Genomic DNA, 25492 nt, shown 5'->3' on the forward strand with positions numbered 1-25492 from the left:
CTCACTGTCACTCACTCACTGTCACTCACTGTCACTCACTCACTGTCACTCACTGTCACTTACTCACTGTCACTCAGTCACTGTCACTCACAGTCACTCACTCACTGTCACTCACTGTCACTCACTCACTGTCACTCACTGTCACTCACTGTCACTCACTCACTGTCACTCACTGTCACTCACTCACTGTCACTCACTGTCACTCACTCACTCACTGTCGCTCACTCACTGTCACTTACTGTCACTCACTCACTGTCACTCACTGTCACTCACTCACTGTCACTCACTGTCACTCACTCACTGTCACTCACTCACTGTCGCTCACTGTCACTCACTCACTGTCGCTCACTGTCACTCACTCACTGTCACTCACTGTCACTCACTGTCACTCACCCACTGTCACTCACTGACTGTCACTCACTCACTGTCACTCACTGTCACTCACTGCCACTCACTGTCACTCACTGTCACTCACTCACTGTCACTCATGTCACTTACTCACTGTCACTCAGTCACTGTCACTCACAGTCACTCACTCACTGTCACTCACTGTCACTCACTGTCACTCACTCACTGTCACTCACTCACTGTCGCTCACTGTCACTCACTCACTGTCACTCACTGTCACTCACTGTCACTCACTCACTGTCACTCACTCACTGTCACTCACTCACTGTCACTCACTGTCACTCACTCACTGTCACTCACTGTCACTCACTCAATGTCACTCACTGTCACTTATTCACTGTCACTCACTCACTGTCACTCACTGTCACTCACTCACTCACTGTCGCTCACTCACTGTCACTCACTGTCACTCACTCACTGTCACTCACTCACTCTCACTCACTGTCACTCACTGACTGTCACTCACTCACTGTCACTCACTCAGTGTCACTCACTGCCACTCACTGTCACTCACTGTCACTCACTCACTGTCACTCACTCACTCTCACTCACTGTCACTCACTGACTGTCACTCACTCACTGTCACTCACTCACTGTCACTCACTGCCACTCACTGTCACTCACTGTCACTCACTCACTGTCGCTCACTGTCACTCACTCACTGTCGCTCACTCACTGTCACTCACTGTCACTCACTCACTGTCACTCACTCACTCTCACTCACTGTCACTCACTCACTGTCACTCACTGCCACTCACTGTCACTTACTGTCGCTCACTCACTGTCACTCACTCACTCACTCTCACTCACTGACTGTCACTCACTCACTGTCACTCACTCACTGTCACTCACTGCCACTCACTGTCACTCACTGTCACTCACTCACTGTCACTCACTGTCACTCACTGTCACTCACTGTCACTCACTCACTGTCGCTCACTGTCACTCACTCACTGTCACTCACTCACTCTCACTCACTGTCACTCACTCACTGTCGCTCACTCACTGTCACTCACTCACTGTCACTCATGGTCACTCACTCACTGTCACTCACTGTCACTCACTGTCACTCACTCACTGTCACTCGCTGTCACTCACTCACTGTCACTCACTGTCACTCACTATAACTCACTGTCACTCACTCACTGTCACTCACTGTCACTCACTCACTGTCACTCACTCTCACTCACTCACTGTCACTCACTCACTGTCACTCACTGTCACTCACTCAGTGTCACTCACTCACTGTCACTCACGGTCACTCACTCACTGTAACTCACTGTCACTCACTCACTGTCACTCACTGTCACTAACTCACTGTCACTCACTGTCACTCACTGTCACTCACTCACTGTCACTCACTGTCACTCACTCACTGTCACTCACAGTCACTCACTGTCACTTACTCACTGTCACTTACTCACTGTCATTCACTGTCACTCACAGTCACTCACTCACTGTCACTCACTCACTGTCACTCACTCACTGTCACTTACTCAGTCACTCACTCAGTCACTCACTCACTGTCACTCACTGTCACTCACTCACTGTCACTCACTGTCACTCACTCACTGTCACTCAGTGTCACTCACTATCACTCACTCACTGTCACTCACTCACTGTCACTTACTCAGTCACTCACTCAGTCACTCACTCACTGTCACTCACTGTCACTCACTCACTGTCACTCGCTGTCACTCACTCACTGTCACTCACAGTCACTCACTGTCACTTACTCACTGTCACTTACTCACTGTCATTCACTGTCACTCACAGTCACTCACTCACTGTCACTCACTCACTGTCACTCACTCACTGTCACTTACTCAGTCACTCACTCACTGTCACTCACTCACTGTCACTCACTGTCACTCACTCACTGTCACTCACTGTCACTTATTCACTGTCACTCACTCACCGTCACTCACTGTCACTCACTCACTCACTGTCGCTCACTCACTGTCACTCACTGTCGCTCACTGTCACTCACTCACTGTCACTCACTCACTGTCACTCACTGTCACTCACTCACTGTCACTCACTCACTGTCACTCACTGTCGCTCACTCACTGTCACTCACTGTCACTCACTCACCGTCACTCACTCACTGTCACTCACTGTCACTCACTCACTGTCACTCACTGTCACTCACTCACTGTCACTCACTGTCACTCACGCACTCACTCACTGTCACTCACTCACTGTCACTCACTGCCACTCACTGTCACTCACTGTCACTCACTCACTGTCACTCACTCACTGTCACTCACTGTCACTCACTCACTGTCACTCACTCACTGTCACTCACTGTCACTCACTCACTCACTGTCGCTCACTCACTGTCACTCAATGTCACTCACTCACTGTCACTCACTCACTCTCTCACTGTCACTCACTGACTGTCACTCACTCACTGTCACTCACTCACTGTCACTCACTGCCACTCACTGTCACTCACTGTCACTCACTCACTGTCACTCACTCACTCTCACTCACTGTCACTCGCTGTCACTCACTCACTGTCACTCACTGTCACTCACTATAACTCACTGTCACTCACTCACTGTCACTCACTGTCACTCACTCACTGTCACTCACTCTCACTCACTCACTGTCACTCACTTACTGTCACTCACTGTCACTCACTCAGTGTCACTCACTCACTGTCACTCACTGTCACTCACTCACTGTCACTCACTCACTGTCACTCACGGTCACTCACTCACTGTCACTCACTGTCACTCACTCACTGTCACTCACTCACTGTCACTAACTCACTGTCACTCACTGTCACTCACTGTCACTCACTCACTGTCACTCACTCACTGTCACTCACTGCCACTCACTGTCACTCGCTGTCACTCACTCACTGTCACTCACAGTCACTCACTGTCACTCACAGTCACTCACTGTCACTTACTCACTGTCATTCACTGTCACTCACAGTCACTCACTCACTGTCACTCACTCACTGTCACTCACTCACTGTCACTTACTCAGTCACTCACTCAGTCACTCACTCACTGTCACTCACTCACTGTCACTCACTGTCACTCACTCACTGTCACTCAGTGTCACTCACTATCACTCACTCACGGTCACTCACTATCACTCGTTCACTGTCACTCACTGTCACTCACTCACTATCACTCGTTCACTGTCACTCACTGTCACTTGTTGCTACAGGGGCTAGTAACTGACTGACACTTGGTGCTGAATGGCTTAGTCACCGACTACTACAGTATGTGATGCTACATGGGACAGTAACTAATACTTGTTGCTACATGGGCTAGTTACCGCTAGTCACTGACTGACACTTGGTAATCAATGGATGATGAACTAACTCACACTCACCAAGCTCTAACTCACTGGCACTCATTGAAGGATTCGCCTTCTCACTCACTCTCCACTCATTCACTAAATCACACTACCACTTATTCTCACTCATTCACACTCTCAATCACCCACTCTCATTCACTCTCACTCAGATGAACTCACAGACACTGTCACTCACTCACTGCCACTCACTGTCACCCACTGTCATTCACTGTCACTCACTCACTGTCACTCACTCACTGTCACTCACTGTCACTCACTCACTGCCACTCACTCACTCACTGTCACTCACTGCCACTCACTGCCACTCACTCACTCACTGTCACTCACTGTCACTCACTGTTACTCACTCACTGTCACTCACTGCCACTCACTGCCACTCACTGCCACTCACTCACTGTCACTCACTGCCACTCACTCACTGTCACTCACTGTCACTCACTCACTGTCACTCACTGCCACTCACTCACTCACTGCCACTCACTGTCACTCACTGCCACTCACTCACTGTCACTCCCTCACTGTCACTCACTGCCACTCACTCACTCACTGTCACTCACTGTTACTCACTGTCACTCACTCACTGTCACTCACTCACTGTCACTCACTCACAGTCACTCACTGTCACTCACTGTCACTCACTCACTGCCACTCACTCACTCACTGTCACTCACTGCCACTCACTGCCACTCACTCACTCACTCACTGCCACTCACTCACTCACTGTCACTCACTGTCACTCACTGTTACTCACTCACTGGCACTCATTGCCACTCACTGCCACTCACTGCCACTCACTCACTGTCACTCACTGTCACTCACTGTCACTCACTCAGTGTCACTCACTCACTGCCACTCACTGTCACTCACTGCCACTCACTGCCACTCACTCACTGTCACTCACTGCCACTCACTCACTGTCACCCACTGTCACTCACTCACTGTCACTCACTCACTGTCACTCACTCACTGCCACTCACTGCCACTCACTGCCACTCACTCACTGTCACTCACTCACTGCCACTCACTCACTCACTGTCACTCACTGTTACTTACTGTCACTCACTCACTGTCACTCACTCACTGTCACTCACTCACTGTCACTCACTCACTCACTGTCACTCACTCACTGTCACTCACTGCCACTCACTCACTGTCACTCACTCACTGTCACTCACTCACACTCACTCACTGTCACTCACTCACTGTCACTCACTCACCGTCACTCTGCCTCGCTCCCTCTCACCCGCACGCTCACGCACAAAGACAAAGGTCGCCCGGATAGCCTTAGCAGGCTGTCGGGGCAAGAGCTGTTAGCGAGCGGCGCCTGTGAAGGCCGGCACGGCGCACAAGGTGGTGGGTGGCCGGCATCAGCCCCGGTCGCCTTTGTCTCCCTTGTGGTGATGTTTACACACCGCACCGGACACTCGTTTGAGGCTGAGTGGACCTAGAGGAGGCCCAGGACCGGTTCAGATAATCGTCACTGGCGTTGGCCGTGAGCGGGAATCAAACCGGGATCCCTGGGTTCGTGGTGCAGTGAGCTAACCGCTGCACCACCGCTCCTCACTCTTAAATACACACACACACTCATACCCATATAGACACAGTCACTATCACACACTCAGTTATTCCCTCACTCTCCCTCACGACAACAAGATCCCCCGTGTAGCCTGAACAGACTGTGAGGGCAGGCGCTGTGCGTGAGCACCGATGGAGGCCAACACGGCACCACACTCACTCACACTCACCACCACTCACCCCTACTCACACTCACTCACACACTCACCACCACTCACTCACTCACACTCACCACCACTCACCACCACTCACCCCCACTCAGACTGACCACCACTCACACTCACCACCACTCACACTCACTCACACTCACCAATTCACACTCACCACCACTCACACACTCACATCCTCTCATTCACGCTCTCTTAATCACTCACAACACTCTCACACTTGCTCACTAACTCACTCACACTCACCCCTCTCTCACCCTCACTCCCACTCACCATCACTCATGCTCCCTCATTCACTCACAAATTCACACTACCTCACTCACTCACACCAACTCACTCATTCTCACTCTTACACTCTCTCTGTTCTACTCACACATCCCCACTCTCGCACAACAACAGCCGCCAGTCGCCGCTAAGTGGCGGTGACGTCACTACGGTGCTGGTGCCAGGCGAGGTGCACCCTAAGGCCACGTCCACTGTCGAAGGCTCGCCGGCTTGACTGGCGAGTGGCAGATGCACCATCTGTGCCCCCTACTGTGCCAACTCTCACACACTCTCACACACTCACCCACACCCTCATACATACAAAGACAAAGATCCCCTGTATAGTCTTAACGTACTGTCGTGGCAAGTGCTGTAAGCGAGCAGCTATGAGTGCCGGCACGGCACACGAGGAGGCGATTGACCAGAACCACACCCGGTCGCCTTTGTCCTCCTAGTGGCGATGTTCACACTCTGCACCAGCTGCTCTTTTGAGGCCGAATCAACCTAGGGGAGGCGCAGGACCGGCTTCTATAATCGTCGTAGCGCAGCGCGCCAGCCACTGCACTCCCGCTGCCCACAACTCTCACACACAGACAGCGGTACAGTGATACCCTGTCACCAACTCACCTACTCTCTACCTCGCTCTCTACCTCGTTCTCTAACTCACTCATTAACTGTCTAACTCTCTCTCTGCCTCTCTCTCGAGATGTCCAGCAGCAGCAGGCCACCAGCATGATGGTGCCCCCGGTGCGAGCGTCTCCACTGTGTGAGACGGCGCGTTCACTCTGCACTGCCACGTGGTCTCGTGTCTACGGCTCCGCCAGATTGGCACGCGGCTGAAGCTCATCGCGGCAGAGGAGGAGGAGCGGATAGAGGAGGAGGAGGAGGAGGCAGAAGGGACCGCACGCGAGATCGCTGCCGCAGCTGAAGTCGCGACCCCCAAGTGACAACTCGTAGTAGAGGCGGGTGAGACGCTCAGTGCACACACGACACGGCAACATTGCACGGCGCAGCACGGACTTGCTACGCGAGACGCGAACAACAACACGGCACACGCAGCAGAAGCAGAAACACAAGAATGTACACAGAGTGCACAAACAGCTGATCCGGCAGGACTCACACTGGCGATTCTGCAAACACTCGACAAGACACCCTGAGGATGCTCCCACTCGACGTGGGCGTTTGTCTTCTAAGTCTGTCTCCCTCATTGTGAGCTGTAAGGTTCGTCTGTTAGGACGTCAATAACGTGCAGTCATGTCTATAACCCTCTCTGTCTCTAACTCTCTCTGTCTCCCCCCCTCTCCGCGTGACTCACAAAGCGCAGCATGAGGCCCTGGCAGGCGTGGTGCTTGAGCAGGCCCAGCAGGAACTTGAGGCCTCCACAGTCCACGAAGGTCTGACCTGTGACCAGAGAGAGAGGAGAATCAGACTCAGAGGTCCCTCCACTCCACCACACACACACACCGCGCGCGCACACACACATCGTGTACACACACACACACCACGTACACACACACAACATGTACACACACACACCATGTACACACACACCACGTGTACTGTCGCCTCCCCGTCGTCACCGCCTGCTGCTGTCCAACCCCTCACCCGCTGCTCCGTCAACTCGACCCCCAGGCCGCGCTCTCTCACCACCCTCACCACCATCACCCTCACCACCATCACCCTCACCACCCTCACCACCACCACCTCTACCTCCTCCCCGTGGTCTCACAGCGCTGGGCGCCTCTCTCTGGCGCCCCTCACCCCCTCACCACCCTCACCCCCTCACCTCCTCACCACCCTCATCTCCTTAACTCCGCCCGCTCCCTGCGCCTCGCCAACGGAGACCGGCCCGAGACGCGGCTGCTGTTTGGTGATGGTGGTTGTAGTGGTAGTTATAGTAGTTAGGTAATGGTGGTGGTAGTGTTTGTAGTGGTAGTTATAGTAGTTAGGTAATGGTGGTTGTGGTAGTGGTCGTAGTGGTAGTTATAGTAGTTAGGTAGTGGTGGTTGTGGTAGTGGTTGTAGTGGTAGTTATAGTAGTTAGGTAGTGGTGGTTGTGGTAGTGGTTGTAGTGGTAGTTATATTAGTTAGGTAGTGGTGGTTGTGGTAGTGGTTGTAGTGGTAGTTATAGTAGTTAGGTAATGGTGGTTGTGGTAGTGGTTGTAGTGGTAGTTATAGTAGTTAGGTAGTGGTGGTGGTGGTAGTGGTTGTAGTGGTAGTTATAGTAGTTAGGTAATGGTGGTGGTGGTAGTGGTTGTAGTGGTAGTTATAGTAGTTAGGTAGTGGTGGTGGTGGTAGTGGTTGTAGTGGTAGTTATAGTAGTTAGGTAGTGGTGGTGGTGGTAGTGGTTGTAGTGGTAGTTATAGTAGTTAGGTAATGGTGGTGGTGGTAGTGGTTGTAGTGGTAGTTATAGTAGTTAGGTAATGGTGGTGGTGGTAGTGGTTGTAGTGGTAGTTATAGTAGTTAGGTAGTGGTGGTGGTGGTAGTGGTTGTAGTGGTAGTTATAGTAGTTAGGTAATGGTGGTGGTGGTAGTGGTTGTAGTGGTAGTTATAGTAGTTAGGTAATGGTGGTGGTGGTAGTGGTTGTAGTGGTAGTTATAGTAGTTAGGTAATGGTGGTTGTGGTAGTGGTTGTAGTGGTAGTTATAGTAGTTAGGTAGTGGTGGTGGTGGTAGTGGTTGTAGTGGTAGTTATAGTAGTTAGGTAATGGTGGTTGTGGTAGTGGTTGTAGTGGTAGTGCAGCTGCGCTGTGAACCCGACGACCCAAATTCGATTCCCGCTCACGGCCAACACCAGTGGCGATTATCTAAACCGGTCATGAGCTTCCCCTAGGTCGACTCAGCTTGAAATGTGTACCTGATGTGAAGTGTAAACATCGCCTCTAGGGAGACAAAGGCGGTCGGGCGTGGTGCTGGCCACCCACCACATTGTGCAAAGTGCCGCCCTTCATCGGTGATCGCCAACAGCACTTGCCCCAAAGGCCTGCTGAGGCTACACGGGGGACCTTTGTCTTTGTTCACGTGTCCATGAATGAAGAGGAAGTGGAGGTGGTGAGTGAGGTAGTGGGTGAGGGGGTGGTGAGTGAGGGGGTGGTGAGTGAGGGGTGGTGAGTGGCCGAGTAAGATGTGAGTGTTGAGTGAGTGGACACTGCACGGTGAGTGAGGTAGCGGGTGAGGGGGTGGTGAGTGAGGGGTGGTGAGTGAGGGGTGGTGAGTGAGGGGTGGTGAGTGAGGGGTGGTGAGTGAGGGGTGGTGAGTGAGGGGTGGTGAGTGAGGGGTGGTGAGTGAGGGGTGGTGAGTGAGTGTTGAGTGAAAGGGAGGAGAGAAGAAGGGGAGGAGGAGGGGGCTGAATGAGATGGGAGGGGTGAGCTGCTCAGTGGTGAGGGAGTTGAGTTTCGCATAGGTGGGACAAAGTCATTGTTATGCAAGTCCAAGTCGAGTCGCAAGTCATCAAATTCATGACTCGAGTCTGACTCGAGTCCAAGTCACATGACTCGAGTCCACACCTCTGGAGTTTCGTGCTGAGGGTCAGGAGAGAGTGGATCAAGAGAGAGAGTGAATGGGAGAGAAGAGTGAGTTGAGTAGTTGTTGTCAGTGGTTGTTGTTGTGAGTGGTTGTTATGGTTGTTGTGAGTGGTTGTTATGGTTGTTGTGAGTGGTTGTTGTTAAAATGGGTGGTTGTTGTTGTACTGGGTGGTTGTTGTTGTGAATTGCTGTCGTTATTGGTTGTTTGTTGTTGTGAGTATTTGTTGTTGTGAGTGGTTATTGTTGTTGGGAGTGGTTGTTGTTGGGAGTGGTTATTGTTGTAGTGAGTGGTTATTGTTGTAGTGAGTGGTTATTGTTGTTGTGATTGGTTGTTGTTGTGATGACTTGTTGTGAATTGCCGTTGTGAGTGGTTATTGTTGTGAGTGGTTATTGTTGTGAGTGGATGTTGCCGTTGGCCTGTTGAGGCTACACGGGGGATCTTTGTTTTTGGTTGCGTGTCCATGAACGTCCACGAATGAAGAGAAAGTGGAGATGAGTGAGTGGACACTGCACGGTGAGTGAGGTAGCGAGTGAGGGGGTGGTGAGTGAGGGGGTGTTGAGTGGCTGAGTCAGAGGGAGGGGAGAAGAAGCGTTGGAGGAGGGGGGCTGAATGAGATGGGAGGGGTGAGCTGCTCAGTGGTGAAGGTGAGTCTAGTGCAGGGGTCGGCAACCTACGGCTCCGGAGCCGCATGCGGCTCTTTACGGGCTGCTTCTTGACGATATGTACGTATGTACAGTATGTACTCAGATGCATTGCGGCTCTTGAAATACTGAATTTTGTACCGAATTGGAAAGAAATGGCTCTTCGTGTTATTTTGGTTGCCGACCCCTGGTCTAGTAGGAGGGAGAGAGTGGATCGGCAGAGTGGATCGAGAGAGTGAGACGAGTCGTTGAGTGTTTGTTGAGAGATTGTTGTGAGTGGTTGTTGTTGAGAGATTGTTGTTGTGAGTGGTTGTTGTTGTGAGTAGTTGTTGTTGTGAGTAGTTGTTGTTGTGAGTGGTTGTTGTTGTTGTTGTTGTGAGGATAATTCCCCAGTGGTCGTTCCAAGTGCACCGCGGCAGCCCCTGTGCTGCGCAGTGGTGACGAGGCCACCACCACCACCACGTGGTGTCACTGCTCACGTGACCACCACCACGTGGTGCTGTTCACGTGAGCACCACCACCACCACGTGGTGTCACTGCTCCAGGCAGCGCGCTGCGGGCGCCACGCCGCTACCGGTGACAACGACGCACGCGCCGCTCACTCGCACCGCGACTACTACGACTGCTACACTCGCTGTGTGTCACCACTCGCTGTGTGTCACTACTCGCTGTGTGTCACTACTCGCTGTGTGCCACTACTCGCTGTGTGTCACTACTCGCTGTGTGTCACCACTCGCTGTGTGTCACTACTCGCTGTGTGTCACTACTCGCTGTGTGCCACTACTCGCTGTGTGTCACTACTCTGTGTCACTACTCGCTGTGTGTCACTACTCTGTGTCACTACTCGCTGTGTGTCACTACTCGCTGTGTGTCACTACTCTGTCACTACTCGCTGTGTGCCACTACTCGCTGTGTGTCACTACTCGCTGTGTGTCACTACTCTGTGTCACTACTCGCTGTGTGTCACTACTCGCTGTGTGTCACTACTCGCTGTGTGTCACTACTCTGTCACTACTCGCTGTGTGTCACTACTCGCTGTGTGTCACTACTCGCTGTGTGTCACTACTCGCTGTGTGCCACTACTCGCTGTGTGCCACTACTCGCTGTGTGCCACTACTCGCTGTGTGTCACTACTCGCTGTGTGCCACTACTCGCTGTGTGTCACTACTCGCTGTGTGCCACTACTCGCTGTGTGCCACTACTCGCTGTGTGTCACTACTCGCTGTGTGTCACTACTCTGTGTCACTACTCGCTGTGTGTCACTACTCGCTGTGTGTCACTACTCTGTGTCACTACTCGCTGTGTGTCACTACTCGCTGTGTGCCACTACTCGCTGTGTGTCACTACTCGCTGTGTGCCACTACTCGCTGTGTCACTACTCGCTGTGTGCCAGCTCTGTGTCACTACCGTCATGCCGTGTCGGTGCTCACACCGTGGTTCACTTCGCTCACTGCATGTCAGTACTCACTGTGTCAGTACTCACACTGTGCCAGTACTCACTGTGTCAATGCTCACAGTGCCAGTACTCACTGTGTGTCAGTATTCACTGTGTGTCAGTGCTCACACTGTGCCAGTACTCACTCTGTGTCAGTGCTCACACTGTGCCAGTACTCACTGCGTGTCAGTGAGCACTGTCAGGACTCTTACTACTGTGTTATTACTCACCGTGTGTCACGTTGAATGTCAGACCTCACTGTGTCAGTACTCTCACTGTGCCATTCATCAGTGTCACTTGTGTCAGTACTCTTACTGTGTGCCAGTACTATCACTGTGTCAGTACTCACCGTGTGTGTCATTAGTCACAGTGTGTGAGCACCCTCACTGTGTCGTAACTTGCAATGCCAGTACTCGCTGTGTGTCATTAGTCCCATCGTAAGATCGAAATATCGCCACTCAGTGTGTGTCACTACTCACTCTGTGTGTGTCACCACTAACTCTGTGTCACCACTCACTCTGTGTGTCACTACTCACTGTGTGTCACCACTCACTCTGTGTCACTAATCTGTGTCACCACTCACTCTGTGTGTCACTACTCACTCTGTGTCACCACTCACTCTGTGTCACTACTCTGTGTGTGTCACTAATCTGTGTGTGTCACCACTCACTCTGTGTGTGTCACCACTCACTCTGTGTCACTACTGTGTGTCACCACTCACTCTGTGTCACTTATGTGTGTCACCACTCACTCTGTGTGTGTCACCACTCACTCTGTGTGTCACTACTCACTCTGTGTCACCACTCACTCTGTGTGTCACTACTCACTCTGTATGTCCGTACTCTCGCATTAATTCTGTCACTGTGTCAGTACAGTACTGTCAGCATTCTCACTGCCACTGTCAATACACTCACTGTGTGTCAGTACTCACTGTGTCACTACTCACTCTGTTTTACTATTCAGTCACTACCCACGTTGTCACTACTCACTATGTGTGTGTCAGTACTCATTCTGTATCACTACTCACTATGTAACTACTTTGTGTGTCACTACTCCCTGTGTCACTACTCACTGTGTTACTACTCACTATGTATGTCACTTCTCATTCTGTATCACTACTCACTATGTAACTACTTTGTGTGTCACTACTCCCTGTGTCACTACTCACTATGTATGTCACTTCTCATTCTGTATCACTACTCACTTTGTAACTACTTTGTCACTACTCACTGTCACTTCTCACTGTGTGTCACTACTCACTGTGTCACTGCTGTGTCACTAAAATGAGTACACTCACTGTGTCACTACTCACTCCGAGTGTCACTACTTACTGTGCCACTACTGCCTATGTGTGTCACTATTCACTGTGTGTCACTACTGTGTCAGTACTTTGTATGTCAGTACTGTGTCACTACTCACTTTGTGTGTCACTACTCACTATGTGTGTCACTACTAACTGTCACTCTTTACACTCAATGTGTCAGTATTCACTGTGTCACTACTCCCTATGTGTATCAATATTCACTGTGTGTCACTACTGTGTCAGTACTTTGTATGTCAGTACTGTGTCACTACTCACTGTGTGTGTCAGTAGTCACTGTGTGTCACTAATCACTGTCACTCTTTACACTCAATGTGTCAGTATTCACTGTGTCACTACTCCCTATGTGTATCCCTACTCACTGTGTGTCACTACTCACTGTGTCACTACTGTGTCACTAAAATGAGTACACTCACTGTGTCACTACTCACTCCGAGTGTCACTACTTACTGTGCCACTGCTCCCTGTCACTATTCACTGTGTGTCAATGCTGTGTCAGTACTCTCTTTGTGTCACTACTCACTGTGTTACTACTCACTGTGCGTGTCACTGCTCACTGTCACTAATCACTCCGTGTGTCACTACCCACTGTGTCAGTACTCTGTGTCACTACCCACTGTGTCAGTACTCTGTCACTACTCACTCTGTATACACATTCACTGTGTCACTACTAACTATGTCAGTGCTTACTGTGTCAGTACTTACTGTGTGTCCATACACTCATGTCAATATTGTCATTGTCAGTCCCATGAGTGTGTTAGTACAGTACTGTGTCAGCAATCTCAATGTGTCACTGTCAATACACTCACTGTGTCAGTACTTGCACTGTCTCATTACTACCGTTGTGTCAGCACCCTCACTGTGTCACTAGTCACTGTGTGTCAGTACTCTCACTGTGTCAGCACTCTCACTGTCAGTACCCTCACTGTGTGTCATTACCCTCACTGTGTCACTAGTCACTGTGTGTCAGCGCTCTCATTGCATGTCAGTACTCAGATTGTGTCAGTACAGGTAGTCCTCTACTTACGATGGAGATGCGTTACGACGACCCCATCGTAAGTCAAAAATATCGTAAGTCGAAGATGGCCTAGCCTACCCAGGAGTCTTAAAGAATGGTGATAATTTAGCAAAACAGAAAAATGTACAGTACCGTACTGTATAAACTATATACTGTATGTATTTATTAATTACAATACTGTATTGCACAGTGAAATATCAAGTAAAAAAAAACAAGGTAAATTCTTAGCCTACCTATATGAACTGCAATTTAATAGAAAGTTTTTTTCAGGAAACAATCCTATCTGCTATAAAAACGTTTAACATGCATTGAACGTATCGTATCGTGGTAACCCTAAAATGAAATCGCTAAAGCTACGTATCATCCATGCATTGAACGTATCGTAACGTATCATATTGTACTGCACTCACCAAGATTCCTCGTACACTGCTGCGTTTGCCTGCCACGCGAAATTTAAAATATTTAACAATTTTGTCGTATCGCCATCGTAAGGTCGAAATATCGTAAGTCGGACCATCGTAACTCGGGGACTATCTGTACTCTCATTACACTGGTCAACCAAAAAAAAATTCTGGCCTGGACTTTTTGCAGCTGTTTTAGACTAATTTCAGGGTGCTGATTCCAAATCGGATCTCAGATTTGCTCTATCACATCTAATTTTTATGCTATTGGCATACCCCATTTTCATTGATTTTACCCTAAATTAACTCTGTCACTTATCATTGCAAGTTGTTGCGAGTCAGTGACTGCTTTAGTGTTCAAATATGGTGCTGTATGTTTAGGATAGTGTGTTTATAATATCATTGTATGTAGATATCCACATTTATTTAATATTTTTCTTCTGCAGGGCGTGATCTAACAATGGCTACAACATCCGAAAGAAGGAAATGCAGTAATGACCCAGATATCTTCTGCTACATCAGGGTGCTGATTCCAAATCGGATCTCAGATTTGCTCTATCACATCTAATTTTTATGCTATTGGCATACCCCATTTTCATTGATTTTACCCTAAATTAACTCTGTCACTTATCATTGCAAGTTGTTGCGAGTCAGTGACTGCTTTAGTGTTCAAATATGGTGCTGTATGTTTAGGATAGTGTGTTTATAATATCATTGTATGTAGATATCCACATTTATTTAATATTTTTCTTCTGCAGGGCGTGATCTAACAATGGCTACAACATCCGAAAGAAGGAAATGCAGTAATGACCCAGATATCTTCTGCTACATCTGTGGCAGCTTCACTTTGCAGGATCAAAAGCACAACATCAATACCTTTGTCAAGAAGGTTTATCTTGCCTACTTTATAGTACGACTTGGTGACCAAGACAAAAATTGGGCTCCTCACAAAGTGTTGAAACTTTGCGATCATGGTCTAAAGGAAAGAATGCTAAGCTGAAGTTTGGTGTGCCAATGGTTTGGAGAGAACCTACAAACCATTTGGATAACTGCTACTTCTACCTTGTCAATGTAAAAGGTTTCAATAAGAAAAACAACCAACACTTACAATACCCCGATATCCCATCTGCCAGACGACCAGTTGAGCACTGTGAGGAAATACCTGTGCCTGTATTTACTGAGCTACTAGAGATTGATGTTGAATCCCTCAGTTTACCTGCCTCTACAGATGATGATGATGATGATGCTCAGATCGAATATACGCCATCTGATGCAGATTGTGATACAATTTCTCTGTTTAGTCAGCCTGAATTGAATGATCTTGTAAGAGATTTGTATTTGCCAAAGCAGTCTGCTGAATTGTTGGCTTCCAGGCTGCAAGAGAAAGGACTACTCAGACCTGACACTAGTGTCTCCTTTTATCGTAACAGAGAAGCAGCACTGCGAAAGTACTTCCATTCAGATGGTCAACTTGCTTATTGTAATGATGTTGAAGGGCCTCTTCTCAATATGGAACTGCCCGCATATGATTCAAGTGAATGGAGACTTTTTATTGACAGTAGTAAAAGGAGTTTGAAATGTGTGTTACTTCACAACAGAAATATATATATATGGTTCAATCCCAATAGGACACTGTGTAAAATGAATGAAGAGTATGTCAACATCAAGATTGTTCTGGATAGATTGGAATACCATTTTCATGGATGGCTAATTTGTGTTGATTTGAAAATGGTACATTTTCTGCTGGGTCAGCAAGGAGGTCACACCAAATACCATTGTTTCCTGTGCTACTGGGACAGTAGGGCTACATTATAACACTGGGTTAAAAAGAACTGGCCACCAAGAATCAGTTTGACGCCTGGTGACAAGAACATCAAGAATGAGCCTCTGGTTGATAGGAATAAAATTGTATTTCCCCCACTGCACGTAAAACTTGGGTTAATGAAGCAATTCGTCAAAGCTCTTGATCATACTGGAGACTGCTTCAGCTATATATGTTCAACCTTTTCAAGTCTCAGTGCCGAGAAGAAAAAGGCAGGAATATTTGATGGCCCTCAAATAAGAACACTCATCAGGGATCCACACTTTGTTACAACAATGACTGCGGCAGAGGCTAGAGCTTGGAATGCATTCTCTGATGTGGTGCGGAATTTCCTTGGGAACAGGAAAGCGGACAACTATCGGGAGATTGTGGAGGAGCTGCTCTTGAGTTTCCAAGCACTTGGATGTAGAATGAGCATCAAGGTTCACTACTTACATAGTCACTTGGCCCAGTTTCCAGAGAACATGGGTCACGTGAGCGAAGAGCAAGGTGAACGCTTTCATCAAGATATTAAAGTTATGGAAGAACGTTACCAAGGCCGATGGGACTCAAACATGATGGCAGATTACTGCTGGTCCTTGATGAGAGATATTCCACAAGCTGTACATCGGAGATCGTCAAAGAAGAGGTCTTTTATGCAGATGTAAATCACTATTGTGAATTACCTTTTTGTACATATTTTTCTTATCTGCACAATTAAATTCTTACATGGTAATATGCATTCACTCACATTGATATGCAGTCACTCTCACAACTTTGTGCTACGGCTCATTAAATGTTTGTTTCATTATTATTGTATATTGTATCTCATCTTATTCTTGTATGGATGTCTGTTTAGCCATTCGTATATGAGCATAAATGTGCTGTTTTTATTGAAAATGCAATATTTGATATCTCAAAAACTTTATGTGATAGACAAAAACTGATGCCAGATTTGGAATCAGCAACGCAAAATTACCTTAAAACCGTTGGAATACCTTATGCCAGAAAAAGTGTGTTGACCAGTGTTATGTGTCAGTCCTCAGTTTGTTTATCTTAACTCCTATTATGCATCATCACTCTTTGTCAGTACTCACTATGTGTCAATGCTCACTGCATGTCACTACTTACTGTGTCCATACTCTGTCAATTCTCACTGTGTCATGACTCAATGTGTCACTACTCACTCGGAACACTGAAACTGACACCGGTCCCCTGACTCCTTGTTCTGATTAATAATCTGCCACCAATCATCCACAGAGACGATGTCCCCCAGTGGCTGAGTGGAGACAGTGAATGTCCCCAGTGGCTGAGTGGAGACAGTGAATGTCCCCACTGGCTGAGTGGAGACAGTGAATGTCCCCAGTGGCTGAGTGGAGACAGTGAATGTCCCCACTGGCCGAGTGGAGACAGTGAATGTCCCCACTGGCTGAGTGGAGACAGTGAATGTCCCCACTGGCCGAGTGGAGACAGTGAATGTCCCCACTGGCTGAGTGGAGACAGTGAATGTCCCCACTGGCTGAGTGGGGACAGTGAATGTCCCCACTGGCTGAGTGGAGACAGTGAATGTCCCCACTGGCTGAGTGGAGACAGTGAATGTCCCCCACTGGCTGAGTGGAGACAGTGAATGTCCCCCAGTGGCTGAGTGGGGACAGTGAATGTCCCCCAGTGGCTGAGTGGGGACAGTGAATATCCCCCACTGGCTGAGTGGAGACAGTGAATGTCCCCCAGTGGCTGAGTGGGGACAGTGAATGTCCCCCACTGGCTGAGTGGAGACAGTGAATGTCCCCACTGGCTGAGTGGGGACAGTGAATGTCCCCCACTGGCTGAGCGGAGACAGTGAATGTCCCCCAGTGGCTGAGTGGAGACAGTGAATGTCCCCCAGTGGCTGAGTGGAGACAGTGAATGTCCCCACTGGCTTAGTAGAGACAGTGAATGTCCCCAGTGGCTGAGTGGGGACAGTGAATGTCCCCCACTGGCTGAGTGGAGACAGTGAATGTCCCCCACTGGCTGAGTGGAGACAGTGAATGTCCCCACTGGCTGAGTGGAGACAGTGAATGCCCCCCAGTGGCTGAGTGGAGACAGTGAATGTCCCCCAGTGGCTGAGTGGAGACAGTGAATGTCCCCCAGTGGCTGAGTGGGGACAGTGAATGTCCCCCACTGGCTGAGTGGAGACAGTGAATGTCCCCCAGTGGCTGAGTGGAGACAGTGAATGTCCCCACTGGCTGAGTGGAGACAGTGAATGTCCCCACTGGCTGAGTGGAGACAGTGAATGTCCCCACTGGCTGAGTGGAGACAGTGAATGTCCCCCACTGGCTGAGTGGAGACAGTGAATGTCCCCCAGTGGCTGAGTGGAGACAGTGAATGTCCCCACTGGCTGAGTGGAGACAGTGAATGTCCCCACTGGCTGAGTGGCCACTCCGTCTCCCCCTCCCCCCCCGCGTGTGAGGAGCGACTGCGCTGCTGCTGCTGGCGGTGGTGGTTGTAGTGGTAGTTATAGTAGGTAGGCAATGGTGGTTGTGGTAGTTATAGTAGGTAGTGGTGGTTGTGGTCGTGATGAGCGGTAGTGCAGCTCTGCAGTTAACTCGACGACCCAAATTCGATTCCCGCTCACGGCCACCACCAGTGGCGATTATCTAAACCGGTCCGGGGCTTCCCCTAGGTCGACTCAGCTTGAAACGAGTAGCTGATGCGAAGTGTAAACATCGCCTCTAGGGAGACAAAGGCGGTCGGGCGTGGTGCTGGCCACCCACCCCATTGTGCGCAGTGCCGCCCTTCATCGGTGCTCGCCAACAGCACTTGCCCCAAAGGCCTGCTGAGGCTACACGGGGGACATTTGTCTTTGTTCACGTGTCCGTGAATGAAGAGGAAGTGGAGGTTGTGAGTGAGGTAGTGGGTGAGGGGGTGGTGAGTGAGGGGTGGTGAGTGAGGGGGTGGTGAGTGAGGGGTGGTGAGTGAGGGGTGGTGAGTGAGGGGGTGGTGAGTGAGGGGTGGTGAGTGGCTGAGTAAGAGGTGAGTGTTGAGTGAAAGGGAGGAGAGAAGAAGGGGTGGAGGAGGGGGCTGAATGAGATGGGAGGGGTGAGCTGCTCAGTGGTGAGGGAGTTGAGTTTCGTGCTGAGGGTCAGGAGAGAGTGGATCAAGAGAGAGAGTGAATGGGAGAGAAGAGTGAGTTGAGTAGTTGTTGTCAGTGGTTGTTGTTGTGAGTGGTTGTTATGGTTGTTGTGAGTGGTTGTTATGGTTGTTGTGAGTGGTTGTAGTGTTGTGAGATGTTATGATTGCATGTTGTGAGTGCCTGTTGTTGTGAGTGGGTGTTGTGAGTGGTTGTTGGTGTGAGTTGTTATTGTGAGATGTTACGAGTTCTTGTTGTTGTGAGTGGTGGTTTTTATCATTGTGAGTGGTTGTTGTGATTGGCTGTTGTTGTGAGAAGTGTTTGTTGTTGTAGTGAGTAGTTGTGATTGGTTGTTTTTGTCGTGAGTGGTTATTGTTGTGAGTGGTTGTTGTTGCGAGTGGTTGTTGTTGTGAGTGGTTGTGGTGTTGTTGTGGGTGGTTGTGAGTGGTTGGTGTTGTGGGTGGTTGTTGTGAGTGGTTGTTGTTAAAGTGGGTGGTTGTTGTTGTACTGGGTGGTTGTTGTTGTGAATTGCTGTCGTTATTGGTTGTTTGTTGTTGTGAGTATTTGTTGTAGTGAGTGGTTATTGTTGTAGTGAGTGGTTATTGTTGTTGGGAGTGGCTGTTGTTGGGAGTGGTTATTGTTGTAGTGAGTGGTTATTGTTGTTGTGATTGGTTGTTGTTGTGATGACTTGTTGTGAATTGCCGTTGTGAGTGGTTATTGTTGTGAGTGGATGTTACCGTTGGCCTGTTGAGGCTACACGGGGGATCTTTGTTTTTGGTTGCGTGTCCATGAACGTCCACGAATGAAGAGAAAGTGGAGATGAGTGAGTGGACACTGCACGGTGAGTGAGGTAGCGAGTGAGGGGGTGGTGAGTGGCTGAGTAAGAGGGAGGGGAGAAGATGCGTTGGTGGAGGGGGGCTGAATGAGATGGGAGGGGTGAGCTGCTCAGTGGTGAAGGTGAGTCGAGTAGGAGGGAGAGAGTGGATCGAGAGAGTGAGACGAGTCGTTGAGTGTTTGTTGAGAGATTGTTGTTGTGAGTGGTTGTTGTTGAGAGATGGTTGTTGTTGTGAGTAGTTGTTATTGTGAGTGGTTGTTGTGAGGATTTTTCCCCAGTGGTCGTTCCAAGTGCACCGCGGCAGCCCCTGCGCTGCGCAGTGGTGACGAGGCCACCACCACCACGTGGTGTCACTGCTCACGTGAGCACCACCACCACCACGTGGTGTCACTGCTCACGTGAGCACCACCACCACGTGGTGTCACTGCTCCAGGAAGCGCGCTGCGTGCGCCACGCTGCTACCGGTGACTACGACGCACGCGCCGCGACTACTACGACTGCTACACTCGCTGTGTCACTACTCGCTGTGTGTCACTACTCGCTGTGTGTCGCTACTCTCTATGTGTCACTACTCGCTGTGTGTGTCACTACTCGCTGTGTGTCACTACTCGCTGTGTCACTACTCGCTGTGTGTGTCACTACTCGCTGTGTGTCACTACTCGCTGTGTGTCACTACTCGCTGTGTGTCACTACTCGCTGTGTGTGTCACTACTCGCTGTGTGTCACTACTCGCTGTGTGTCACTACTCGCTGTGTGTCACTACTCGCTGTGTGCCACTACTCGCTGTGTGTCACTACTCGCTGTGTCACTACTCTGTGTCACTACTCGCTGTGTGTCACTACTCGCTGTGTGTCACTACTCTGTGTCACTACTCGCTGTGTGTCACTACTCGCTGTGTGTCTCTACTCGCTGTGTGTCACTACTCGCTGTGTGTCACTACTCGCTGTGTGCCACTACTCGCTGTGTGTCTCTACTCGCTGTGTCTCTACTCGCTGTGTCACTACTCGCTGTGTGTCACTACTCTGTGTCACTACTCGCTGTGTGTCACTACTCGCTGTGTGTCACTACTCACTGTGTGTCACTACTCTGTGTCACTACTCTGTGTCACTACTCGCTGTGTGTCACTACTCGCTGTGTGTCACTACTCTGTGTCACTACTCGCTGTGTGTCACTACTCGCTGTGTGTCACTACTCTGTGTCACTACTCGCTGTGTGTCACTACTCGCTGTGTGTCACTACTCGCTGTGTGTCACTACTCTGTGTCACTACTCGCTGTGTGTCACTACTCGCTGTGTGTCACTACTCTGTGTCACTACTCGCTGTGTGGCACTACTCGCTGTGTGTCACTACTCGCTGTGTGTCACTACTCGCTGTGTGCCACTACTCGCTGTGTGTCACTACTCGCTGTGTCACTACTCGCTGTGTGTCACTACTCTGTGTCACTACTCGCTGTGTGGCACTACTCGCTGTGTGTGTCACTACTCGCTGTGTGTCACTACTCGCTGTGTGCCACTACTCGCTGTGTGTCACTACTCGCTGTGTGCCACTACTCGCTGTGTGCCAGCTCTGTGTCACTACCGTCATGCCGTGTCGGTGCTCACACCGTGGTTCACTTCGCTCACTGCATGTCAGTACTCACTGTGTGTCAGTACTCACTGTGTCAGTACTCACACTGTGCCAGTACTCACTGTGTCAGTACTTACTGTGTGTCAGTGCTCACACTGTGCCAGTACTCACTGTGTCAGTACTTACTGTGTGCCAGTACTCACACTGTGCCAGTACTCACTGTGTCAATGCTCACAGTGCCAGTACTCACTGTGTGTCAGTGAGCACTGTGTGTCAGTGAGCACTGTCAGGACTCTTACTACTGTGTCATTACTCACCGTGTGTCACGTTGAATGTCAGACCTCACTGTGTTAGTACTCTCACTGTGCCATTCATCAGTGTCACTTGTGTCAGTACTCTCACTTGTGTCAGTACTCTTACTGTGTGCCAGTACTATATCACTGTGTCAGTACTCACCGTGTGTGTCATTAGTCACAGTGTGTGAGCACCCTCACTGTGTCGTAACTTGCAGTGCCAGTTCTCGCTGTGTGTCATTAGTCCCACTGCCCCTGTGTGTCAGTACTCACACTGTCATTACCCTCACACTGTTCCATTACTCACTGTCAGTAAGCACTATCAGTACTCACACTGTGTGGCAGTACTCGCTGTGTAAGTACTGGGGCACTCTGAGTGAGTACTCTCACTGTGTGTAAGTAGTCAGGCTGTGTGTGAGCTCTCTCGCTGAGTAAGTCGATGTTGATTTGTGACACGGCGGATGTCGTCACGCGTAGCCAGCATCAGCTACAACAACAACAGCAGCAGCAACAACAACAACAGCAGCAGCTACAACAACAACAGCAGCAGCTACAACAACAACAACATCAGCTACAACAACAACAGCATCAGCTACAACAACAACAGCAGCAGCTACAACAACAACAGCAGCAGCTACAACAACAACAACATCAGCTACAACAACAACAGCATCAGCTACAACAACAACAACATCAGCTACAACAACAACAGCATCAGCTACAACAACAACAGCATCAGCTACAACAAAAGCAGCATCAGCTACAACAACAACAGCAGCAGCTACAACAACAACAGCAGCAGCTACAACAACAACAACATCAGCTACAACAACAACAGCATCAGCTACAACAACAACAGCAGCAGCTACAACAACAACAACATCAGCTACAACAAAAGCAGCATCAGCTACAACAACAACAGCAGCAGCTACAACAACAACAGCATCAGCTACAACAACAACAGCATCAGCTACAACAACAACAGCATCAGCTACAACAAAAGCAGCATCAGCTACAACAACAACAACAACGGCAGCTACAACAACAACAGCAGCAGCTACAACAACAACAGCAGCAGCTACAACAACAACATCAGCTACAACAACAGCATCAGCTACAACAAAAGCAGCATCAGCTACAACAACAACAGCAGCAGCTACAACAACAACAACATCAGCTACAACAACAGCAGCTACAACAACAGCAGCAGCTACAACAACAACAGCAGCAGCTCCAACAACAACAGCAGCTACAACAACAACAGCAGCAGCTCCAACAACAACAGCAGCTACAACAACAACAGCAGCAGCTCCAACAACAACAGCAGATACAACAACAGCAGATACAACAACAGCAGCTACAACAAAAGCAGCATCAGCTACAACAACAACAACAGCATCAGCTACAACAACAACAGCATCAGCTACAACAACAACAGCAGCTACAACAACAACAACAGCAGCTACAACAACAACAACAGCAGCTACAACAACAACAACAGCAGCTACAACAACAACAACAGCAGCTACAACAATAACAGCAGCTACAACAACAGCAGCAGTTACAACAACAGCAGCAGCTACAACAGCAGCAGCTACAACAACAACAACAGCAGCTACAACAACAGCTACAACAACAACAGCAGCTACAACAACAACAGCAGCAGCAGCGGCGTCCCAGAGAAGGCGCTCATTCACGGCCCTTGAGGAACACGGCACAGCGAGCACACGGGGTACGTGGAGGTCGTAAACACAACACTGTGGTGTGTCACTACTCACTCTGTCACCACTCACTCTGTGTGTCACCACTCACTCTGTGTGTCACTACTCACTCTGTGTGTCACCACTCACTGTGTGTGTCACCACTCACTCTGTGTGTCACCACTCAATCTGTGTGTCACTACTTACTCTGTGTGTGTCACTACTCACTCTGTGTGTCAGCACTCTTTGTGTCACTACTCACTCTGTGTGTGTCACCACTCACTCTGTGTGTCAGCACTCTTTGTGTCACTACTCACTCTGTGTGTGTCACCACTCACTCTGTGTGTCAGCACTCTTTGTGTCACCACTCACTCTGTGTGTGTCACTACTCACGCTGTGTGTGTCACTACTCACTCTGTGTGTGTCACCACTCACTCTGTGTATCACTACTCACTCTGTGTGTGTCACTACTCACTCTGTGTGTGTCACTACTCACTCTGTGTGTCACCACTCACTCTGTGTGTGTCAGCACTCACTCTTTGTGTCACTACTCACTCTGTGTGTGTCACTACTCACTGTGTGTCACCACTCACTGTGTGTGTCACTACTCACTGTGTGTGTCACTACTCACTGTGTGTGTCACTACTCACTCTGTGTGTGTCAGCACTCACTCTTTGTGTCACTATTCACTGTGTGTGTGTCACTACTCACTGTGTGTGTCACTACTCACTCTGTGTGTCACTACTCACTCTGTGTGTGTCACTACTCACTCTGTGTGTGTCACTACTCACTCTTTGTGTCACTACTCACTGTGTGTGTCACTACTCACTGTGTGTGTCACTACTCACTGTGTGTCACCACTCACTGTGTGTGTCACTACTCACTGTGTGTGTGTCACTACTCACTCTGTGTGTGTCACTACTCACTCTGTGTGGTTCACTACTCACTCTGTGTCACTACTCACTCTGTGTCACCACTCACTGTGTGTCACCACTCACTGTGTGCGTCACTACTCACTGTGTGCGTCACCACTCACTCTGTGTGTCACTACTCACTCTGTGTGTCACCACTCTGTGTGTCACCACTCACTCTGTGTGTCACTACTCACTGTGTTACTACTTTGTGTGTCACTAATCACTCCGTGTGTCACTACCCACTCTGTGTCACTACTCTGTGTGTCACTAATCACTCTGTCAGTGCTTACTGTGTCAGTGCTTACTGTGTCAGTACTTACTGTGTGTCCATACACTCATGTAATACTCTCACTGTCAGTCCCATGAGTGTGTCAGTACAGTACTGTGTCAGCAATCGCAATGTGTCACTGTCAATACACTCACTGTGTCATTACTTGTACTGTCTCATTACTCACGTTGTGTCAGTACTCTCACTGTGTGTCAGTACTCACTGTGCGTCAGTACTCTCACTGTGTCAGCACTCTCACAGCAGCTACAACAACAACAGCAGCTACAACAACAACAGCAGCTACAATAACAGCAGCAGCTACAACAACAACAGCAGCTACAACAACAACAACAGCTACAACAACAACAGCAGCTACAACAGCAACAGCTACAACAACAGCAGCAGCTACAATAACAGCAGCAGCTACAACAACAACAACAGCAGCAGCAGCTACAAAAACAACAACAGCTACAACAACAACAGCAGCTACAACAACAACAGCAGCAGCTAAAACAACAGCAGCAGCTACAACAGCACAGCTACAACAACAACAACAATAGCTACAACAACAACAGCTACAACAACAACAACAGCAGCTACAACAACAACAACAGCAGCTACAACAACAACAGCTACCACAACAACAGCAGCTAAACAACAGCAGCAGCTGTTGTTGTAGCTGCTGCTGTTGTGTAGCTGCTGTTGTGTCAGTACTCTCACTGTGCATCAGCACTCTCACTGTGTCAGTACTCTCACTGTGTGTCAGTACTCTCACTGTGTGTCAGTACTCTCACTGTGTGTCAGTACTCTCACTGTCAGCGCTCTCACTGTGTCAGCGCTCTCACTGTGTCAGTACTCTCACTGTGTCTGTGTCAGTACTCTCACTGTGTAAGTACTCACACTGTGTGTCAGTGC

The 25492-nt window shown here is 49.3% G+C and overlaps 1 protein-coding gene across 1 annotated transcript in view; it reads right to left on the reverse strand.

The window, feature by feature from the left end:
* LOC144948113 (uncharacterized) overlaps nt 1–25492 on the reverse strand; it is a 128114-nt gene that overhangs the window by 97398 nt on the left and 5224 nt on the right. Inside the window, exon 3 of the mRNA XM_078877545.1 lies at nt 7069–7154. Coding sequence (XP_078733671.1) covers nt 7069–7154 — 86 coding nt within the window. The remainder of the gene's footprint in view (nt 1–7068; nt 7155–25492) is intronic.

The sequence above is a fragment of the Lampetra fluviatilis genome, chromosome 3 (genome assembly GCF_964198595.1).
Source record: "Lampetra fluviatilis chromosome 3, kcLamFluv1.1, whole genome shotgun sequence".
Lineage (NCBI taxonomy): Eukaryota > Metazoa > Chordata > Hyperoartia > Petromyzontiformes > Petromyzontidae > Lampetra > Lampetra fluviatilis.